This window comes from Elephantulus edwardii, unplaced genomic scaffold (genome assembly GCF_000299155.1).
Source record: "Elephantulus edwardii isolate Elephantulus edwardi_28Jun2011 unplaced genomic scaffold, EleEdw1.0 scaffold00027, whole genome shotgun sequence".
Taxonomy (NCBI): Eukaryota; Metazoa; Chordata; class Mammalia; order Macroscelidea; family Macroscelididae; genus Elephantulus; species Elephantulus edwardii.
The window spans coordinates 21420211-21429344 of record NW_006399777.1 but is presented as its reverse complement, the minus strand read 5'-3'; the positions used below and the strand labels follow the sequence as shown (position 1 = coordinate 21429344).

The window sequence follows — 9134 nt, the reverse complement described above, 5'->3', positions numbered from 1 at the left end:
TTATCCAGCCTCAGTCCCTCAGTCCTGGGCCCCGTCTCTGCCTCTCTTTCTGCCTTCCACAGTCCTCTGGAGACCTGGTCGACCCTCCCAATAAGCACTTTCCTCCTGCAGGGAGCGCTCCAGTCCTGCTCACGCCGACCTGCACGTGCCTCACCAGCCGTCTTCTTGATGTGGTTGTTGCCTGCTATCCCCCAAGTCACCATTGTGTCCCCTAAAATGTGTTTCTGCCCCTGTGTTCTCAATAGTTCCCTCAGCCTCTCTTTCCCTCAGATATCAGTTATCAAGACGCACCCTAAGGGAGCTCTGGTGGCCTAGTGGCAAGAAGCTGCACTGCCATCCCAGAGGTATGCAGCTTGAATCCACCAGGTACTCTGCTGGAGAAGGAGGGGCAATCTCCTCCTGTACAAGTCAGATCTGATTTGTCCATACACACAAAAAATAATAAAATAAAATAAGACAAAAAGACCCATCCTAGAAAATTCCATTTCTTGAAATATGGTCATTAAAATAGTTTTCAAATGTCCATTTGGAGTGCAAGATCAAATGAAACATCTTTGTAAATGGTTAGACAACTTTGTAATAAAATAAAGGAAGCTTTTCAGCTTGATGGGGGAGGTAGCAGAGGGGGAGGGGAGGGGAAAAGACAGAGAGGGAGAGGAGAGGAGGGGAGGGGTGGAGAGGAGAGGAGAGGAGAGGAGAGGAGAGGAGAGGAGAGGAGAGGAGAGGAGAGGAGAGGAGAGAAGAGGAGAGGAGAGAAGAGGAGAGGAGAGAGAATGCTAACCCTGGAAAATAAACATGAAAAGTTAAGCTTTCCTGGGGTCATTAAGCAATTCTTATGTCACCAGAGTTAGGGTGTTAAGAATCTTGCAGAGACAAGAGAAAAATCCTTGAACTCATGTGAGTGTAGGGGTTGGAAGTGAGATCCAGATAGATAGGTTATATCTTTAAGTTTTGTCTTATTTATTTAAAAAAAAACCCAAAACACCAACATTAAAAACCCTTAAACTCATTGCCATTGAGATGGAACCAAGTCACAGCTGACCCTCCAGCGGGCTTTCCAAGGCTATAAATTGCATCAGAAGAGACTGCCCGTTTTTATCACTCAGAGAAACTGCTGGATTAGAACCACCAACTTTTGTGTTGGCAGCAAAAATCCTTCCCCACTAGGCCAGTAGTATAGGACTAAAAAGTCCACCCATTAGCAAAGATTGATGGCAAGATACTTCTATGATAACAATGGATCTAGGTTTGTAATATCATTGATGTTGTGTACTGTAGAGCAGCAACTGACCCTCTGGTGGGTTTTCAGAGGCAATTAATCACATGGGAGTAAACTGCAGAGCAGCTGGTGGATTTGAACCGTGTGTCTTTGGTATTGCAGCACAGCATCTAGTCACTAGGCCCCAGAACTCCCTGAAATTAGTGTGCTTGGCAAAAGATGAGCCGCAATAGTTGGGAAAAACCTCAATCCAGATGACATGGAACACTGATCATATGTTTCTAACCCCAAGTACCAAACAGAAATGAGCCTAATAAACAGGACAAACATTAGAATGCCACATCCAAGCTCTTTGGAAAATAAAATTAACAAGTATACATTATAGATTAAGTCTTTTTCAGGAAATTAAAATGAGGTAGAAAGATGAGAAGATAACAAATGTCTGATGGAGAAAAAAATGAGCTGGATTTATAAAAGAGAAAATTTTTGAAAATGAAAAATAGTCATTAAAATGTAGAAAAAAAACCCCACAAACAATGTAAAAGGAGATTAGATACGGCCAAAGAAGGAATTAGAGTTAGCCAGAATGAAGCTCCAAGAGATGAAGAAAAGAGAACTATGAGGGTCAGATTAAGAAACATGGAGGAATTGATGTTAGGTGCTGTCAAGTCGACTGTGATCCATAGCGACCCTGTGAGCAGCAGATCTGAACCTTGTCCTATCCTGAACCATCCTCACAATCTCCTTGTTACAGTCACCACACCAATCCATTTCTTGGAGGGTCTTCCTCTCTCTCTCTGACCCTCCACCATACCCAGAGTGATGTTCTCTTTCAAGACTGGCTTCTCCTGAAAACATGTCCAAAGTGTGTGAGACAAAATAAAATCTCACTCTCCTTGCCATTAAGGAGCATCTTGGTTGCAATTCCTCCAAGAAAGATGTTTGTTCTTTTTGCAGTGTGCTTCTCCAGTATCACAATTCAAAGGGATCATTTGTTCTTCTGTCATATTAATTCCTTTTCCAACTTTCAGATGCATAGGAAGCAGTTGAAAACTCCACAGCTTAGACCTTATTCTTTAAAGTGTCACGGTTGCATTTAGGACTTTGGAAAGGTCTTTAATGGCAGATTTTCCCAAAGCAACACATCTTTTGATTGCTTGACAGTTGCCAGTTTGGTTGTTGATTGTGGACTAAGTAAAATGAAGTCATCAACAACTTTAATGTTTTCTCCCTCTATTGTGATGTTGTTGCCTATTGGTCCAGTGGTGAGGACTTATCTTTTGTCTATGTTGAGATGCAATACACATTGAAGGCTGTAGTCTTTAATCTTCTGCAGCAAGTGCTTCAAATACTCTTCACTCTCTGCAAGCAAAGTTGTGCCATCTGTGTAATGCAGGTTGTTGATGAGTCCTCCTCCAATGCTGATACCACTTTCTTCTTCAAAGATTCTTCTTAAATTATTTGCTCAGCATACATACTGGATAGGTATGGAGAAAGGGTATAGAGAAAGGTCATGCAATATTAATAATATTGTTTGATAATGTTCACACTCAATCAGATCACCACTTGTTGGAACGAAAATAGGGATCTCTTCTACTCAGTTGGCCAGGTAGCTGTCTTCCAAATTTCTTGACTCTGACACATACCTTTTCCAATTTTAAATCATGCAATGTCCCTTGTTGTGTTCAGACAACAACTTCTTGGTGTGTGTGAGCAAAATTAAGTGTCCTAGGGTTTCCATTTTTCTTACTATTATCCTAATTTGTTATGATCTCCACATACAAAGGCAAAAACCTTTGTATAGTCAATAAGACACAAGTAAACATCTTTTGGTATTCTCTGCTTTCTGATAATGTTTATCTGACATCAGCAATGATATCTCTTGTGCCACTACCTCTTTTGAATAAAATCTTGACTTTCTGGTAGTTGCCTGTTAATGTACTTCTTCTAGCCATTTTTTTTCTTTCTCCTTTTCTTTTCTTTTCTTTTCTTTTCTTTTTTTTCTACTAAACTTTAGCAAGATTTTACTTTCAGATGATATTAATGAGACTGCTTGATAATTTCCACATTCTATTTGATCATCACTTTTTGGAATGAGAATAAATATGGATCTCTTTCAGTCAGTTGGTCAGGTAGCTATTTTCAAAATTTCCTGGCACAGGTTGATGCGCACACCAAGGGCTGCATCTTTTTGTTGAAACACCTCAACTGGTATTCCATCAATTCGTGGCACCTTATTTTTTTACAGCACCTTCAGTGCAGCTTGGATGTCTTCCTTCATTATCGTTCATTCTTAATCCTATGTTAGTTCTTGAAATGGTTCAGTGTTGACCAATTCTATCTGGTAAAATGACTCTGTATATCCCTTCCATCTTCTTTTGCTGCTTCCTACATCATAAGATTTTACCCATAGAATTCTCTAGTATTACAACTTAAGACTTGAATCTGTTCGTCAGTTCTTTCAACTTGAAAAAATGTGTGCCTTCTTCCCTTTTGATGTTCCAACTCCATCCAGTTCTTTGCACATTCCATTATAATACTTTGTTGTGTCTTCTTGGGCTGCCTTTTGAAATCTTCTGTTCAGCTCTCTTATATTTCTACCTTTGTTTTGACCTTTCTGTGTTCCAGTGCAAGCTTCATAGTCTCTTCTGACATCTGTTATTTGTTATTTATTCTGACATTTGTTATTTTCTTTCTCTCCTGTCCTTGCAGTGATCTTTTGCTTTCTTCAACGATGATATCCTTGATATCATTCCACGACTCATCTGTTCTTTGGTCATTAGTTCAATGCATCAAATCTATTCTTAAGATGGTTTTTAGATTCAAATGGAATAGACTCAAAGACATATTTGCTCTTGGGGACTTGCTTTCATTTTCTTCAGTTTCAGTCTGTACGTACAAATGGTCTGCTTCAAGGCTATCATAGAGGTTCTTCTCCAATGTCTCTCTCCACAGATGCAGTCAATCTGATTCCATTTTTTTTGTTGTTATTTGCTGTTAGGTCAGAACTGACTCATAGCTAACTGATCCTCCATTGGCTTTTCAGAGGCAGTAAATTGCATGGGAGGAGATTTCTCCATCTCTTTCCTGTGGAGCAGCTGGTGGATTCAAACCACACGCCCTTAGGTTTCCAGAACAACTCACTACTACTGAGCCAGCACAGTTCCCTGTGTCTATAAGAGCATACTTTAAAACAAGGAAGAACATCACCTCCAGCAAGGCCAACCAGCCTACACTGCTCTGAGGCCAGCAGGAGCTCTGCCCCAGGCTGGTTGCCCCAGCCCTTGACACACCCTCCACATAGCCTAGACCAGAAGTGCCACCTGGTTCACATCTTGGGGCCTCAATCACCACTCAGAGGAGTAGAAACTGTGGCTGACTGGCCCCCTCAAATCCAGTCTTCTGCTGGGCTTCCAGATATACTTTCTGTCAGATATAAAGCAGAGCGCAGAGGGCGCAGCAACTGCCATATTTTTCTTTCACTGTCCAGCCCAATCATTCTATTTTCTATTTCCCATTGCATACATATTTATGATATTTGCATGCTTGCTTGTTTCACAGCTTACATGGAGGATAGGATGTGAAAACCAAGTATGAAGAGGTTCAAGAAATAGAGATTCAAGAAGAGAATTGAGCACTGAGGCATCTGAGATTTGCAACTAGCAATGCAATTTTCCTTACAGAGGGACATCATGCTTGGGAGGGTGGAGGGACAGCGCAGGAGAGGAAGGCCCTCTATGAGGTGGATTGATTCAGTGACTGGGATCATTGGGATGGGAGTGTCAGAGACAGTGCGATTGGCACAGGACAGAGCGGAGTTTAGGGCTGTTGTACATAGGGTTGCTATGAGTCGCAAGTGACTCGACGGCACATAACAACAATAACAACAACGTATGAGGACATCTACCTTTATTAAGAAATTATATTCAACAACCGTGTCCTTGATTGTTTTGCGTTTTCCTGTTTCGATTCTATTTTTATTCTATGTGGTGGTAAACAAAGATCATTACAGACAAAAACTGTAATTTTGTTATCTTTGATTCAATGGAATTTCTTTACTTAAAAAAAAAAGAAGAGAATTGAAAGACAGTATTTGAAGTAGCTATGAGTCATCTACAATTTGAAGGCACCTAACAACCACAACAACAATGCTAATAATTTTTGAAAACTGATGAAAAAGGATTTGGCTTTTGCGAGCCAAAAGTAAACACAAATCCATGCCCTGGTTCCCGCTGACTATTAGTTTTCTGGAGACAGTCTGCTTTTTGCTCCACAACAAGTGCCCCACTTCCCTCTCTTGGGGTTCAGGGAGAGATTTACCCGCAGCACCAGCCGCATGGAGATGAGGCTGTCCAGGCCCGAGTGGTCCAGCTGAAAGTGCTGTTCAAGGGTGAGGTCCGCACAGGAGAGCATCTGGCACAAAGGGAATTCCAGCACCCCCAGAGCGTAGTCCTGGTCATCATCCAGCACCTACACGGTGGGGGGGCGCAATCACGTAACAAGAGGAAAACCAAGCTCCACCCTCATCACCCCAAATCTGGGCTCCACTCAGTCTGGGTTTCCTTCAGTAAACATGTGCTGTGTTACTACTGGCATCTGGTCCTGTTCTGAGAATGAAGACCTGAGTCAGGCCAGCCTGCTCTCTGCCTTTGACTAGGGAAGGAAAGTGACTCAGAATAGAGACGGCGATGTTCTGAATGAGGCATTTGGGGACAATGAGTTGTGCTGTCCCACAATGGGACATCCAGACAGGGTTCCTGGCTCCAGAGAAGAGAGTGCTGAAGAATGTCTCAAAAGTTACCAGCTCCACCACTTGCCAGTCACGAGCTCTTGGGCAGGTTATTGTATAAGCCTCTATTTGCTCAGGCATGATTATGGTGTCTCTTTGCCAAAGATATTTGTGAAGATAAAATTAAATCTTTTTTTTTGAGGGTAAAATAGTCATGATAGATTTATTAGAACATTACATCTCCAAAAGGGTAAATAAAGCTCCTCCCTGAAAAGAAATATGGAAAGGAAGCAGCTGGTATTGAGGTGAGGCTCTGTTTATGGCCTCCTTATCTGGGTGGGCCTTAGGGCTGGGGTTTGGCCAATGAGATGATGCCATTGTTGTTGTTGTTGATTACCTCTGAGTCACAGCGACCTTATGACCAAAAGGCCTGAAGCCCCTCTACAACTATCGATATTTATCAAAGTTCATAGAGTTTTCAGAAGCAAAAGGAGACAATGCCATAGAGAGTTCAACGTTTAGAGGGTGGTTCTTATTTTGGTCTCTGTTTTCTGCTGTCACTCATGCACCCAAAGTATCCCTTGGTGCACTCATAGCACCAATTCTTTATTATTATTTTTATTATTATTATTATTATTATTATTATTATTATTAATTTTAATGAAAATGTAGAGATACTTTGGATTTCTATTCATTCATTGCTGCAGTTTCCTCCCTGCCCACCCCTCATCCCATAGCATCAATTCTGTGCATGTCAATATTCGCTTTCTGGTGTTGGCTGCTTAATTTTCCAAGCATAAACTTTTGCTTCTTTTCTTAGTTCTGAGCCTAACATTCTTCCAAGAAAATTAAATAATTTATAGATTAAGTACATCATTATTATCATCAATGCCTGTTTTACAACACAGGTGGCTCATAATGCTACATAATAACCAGAAAGGCCTGTTTTCAGAAAGAGCCAGGGACGTCAGGTCCTTCCACAGCCTCTTCCCCAATGACCCAGGCAATAGCCTCGTGGAGATGGGGCGCAGGGGGGAAAGGCCTCATGCACTTAAGAACCTGCCAAGCAAGGTACGCTTCTAGCTCCCGTCTCTCCTAGAACTCGAGCCCAAGAGCCCAACTTCAAGCAAACCTTCAGATGGAGCTGCTCGGTTTCCACATTGTGCACAAAGAAGGAGAACATTTGGCCCCACACGGGGTCCTTGCTGTGGTGGCATGTCTGGGGACAGAAGAGGGGGACAGGTCATTAATGGACCACGTTGCGCACAGTTGGATTCTAACATCTCTAACCTCCAGGTACCCTTGGCAGCGTCCTTCTGTGTCTGCCCATGGACACATGCTACGGCCTGTTAGTATCACAGGGCCAGGCATTGAGACTCAAAGCAAGGAGAGCTTTTCCAAGAAGCCCCACAGGGGCAGAAAATCACACTAGCATGAGAATTCACTCCTTCCACGAGGGGTGGGGGTGGAGGGGAACAGGATTTCTGTTCCTCAGTAGAGAAGCTGCATGAGGGAAGGCTCCCCCCCCCCACTATTTACAAAATTCTAATACAAATTTGAACAAATTCTTTCCATTTCCCTCACCCCCCCTCACCCATCAAATTGTATAACCCCATGATGAATCCCCTCTTCCCCTGCACATCCTCATCCCTCTGCTTCCAGCCTCTCCCACCCCTCCTGGGTCCTTAAACTCATTCTACAGTAACGGTCTCATACAATATTTATCCTTGTGGGTCTGAGTTAGTTCACTCAGCATAATGCTCTCCACTCCCTCCCAAGTTAGGTAGTAATTTATAAAGTTATTGCTCCTGTGTGCTGCATAGTATTCCATTGTGTGAATGGACCATAATTTCCCAATCCATTCGTTTGCGGTTGGACATTTGGGCTGTTTCCATGTTCTTGCGATGGTGAGTAACGCTGCTATGAACATTGGTGTATAAATCTGTTTGTGCCTCAGTTCTCATAGTTTCAGGGTATATCCCAAGTAGTGGAACAGCTCAGCCATATGGAATTTTTATGTTCAGCTTTTTGAGGAAATGAGGGAAGGCTTTACTGCCCAGTCTGGGCTGGAGTCCTAATTCAGCTACTGTCTAGCATGTGACCCTGAGAAATTCACTTTATCTCTGAGTCTTAGACTCTTAGACTTAAAATTACCTTAGAAATAAATAGTACAAAGTGCCTCGATTGTGTTCTGGTACCTGCTAGGTGTTCGATGCTAACTAATTCCCTTCCAATTTGTCCCTCTGAGCCAGTTTTTGCCTAAACTCTCTCCTCAATTTGCAGTTAGCAGGACTTACCCTCTCATCATCCCCTCACGCAAGGCTACACTCCTCCACTCTCTTACCTTGCTCGTGTATATCTTCTTTCCTATAGATAGCTTGACATAAGAAGAAGGGTCTCGACTGGCCTTATTCTGTGAAGGCAAAAATCCACATTGACCCTGATGGCACCCCCAGTGTCAGCTATAGACACCCACATCCCCTGGAAGCATCATTGGGATTGAGGTGGGCCACTTGCATTCCCCAGGAATCCCCGAGGCCCTCTGGGTCACCATGATCAGCAAGTGCCAGGGGCAAGACTGGCCCCAGAGGGAGAAGTTCCAAGTTAAAAGGCCAGAGGCCAGAGCAGAGCCTGGCTGGGCAGAGGGTCTTGTTCTGCGGGACCCAGAGCACAGGCTGATGGGAGAAGTCACATTCTGGATCTTTCTCTGAGCTATGTGACATAGACACATCACCGTGTGGATCCTCTTTGTATGTTGCTGTTGTTGATTGCCTACGAGTCAAGCACGACTCATAGCGACCCTACGAACAAAAGGCCCGAAGCCCCTCTACAACTATCAACATTTCTCCAAGTTCAGAGTTGCCGAAGGCATGTTGTTTAGCAAGTGGATGCCACTCCTGCTTCCAAACTTATCATCATTTCTCAAAGTTCATAGAGTTTCCGCAAGCATGTTGTGTAGGAAGTGGATGCCACGCCTGCTGCCTCTTTGTATAATGGCAATAAAAGCCATCGACAGTTATCAGAGGTTCAGGGATAATGAACGTTAGGGATGAATTGTCACATGATGGACATGGCACAGGCTGCCTTTGGTGTCCCCAGGCTGTGTGTGCAATAGACCTCGGCCAGCCCAGAGGGCGCAGGGCTGTGGTGACCAGGTGGGAGGAGCTGCAGCCTGCTCTCTCTCTC

General features: G+C 43.3%; 1 protein-coding gene across 1 annotated transcript in view; it reads right to left on the bottom strand.

Annotated features, from left to right (window-relative positions):
- Window positions 1-9134, bottom strand: part of ESYT3 (extended synaptotagmin-like protein 3) — a 75241-nt gene that overhangs the window by 11012 nt on the left and 55095 nt on the right. Inside the window, exons 15-17 of the mRNA XM_006883428.1 lie at window positions 8293-8361; window positions 7081-7167; window positions 5540-5689 (exon numbers count right to left, since the gene is read on the bottom strand). Of these exons, the coding sequence (XP_006883490.1) occupies window positions 5540-5689; window positions 7081-7167; window positions 8293-8361 (306 nt within the window). The remainder of the gene's footprint in view (window positions 1-5539; window positions 5690-7080; window positions 7168-8292; window positions 8362-9134) is intronic.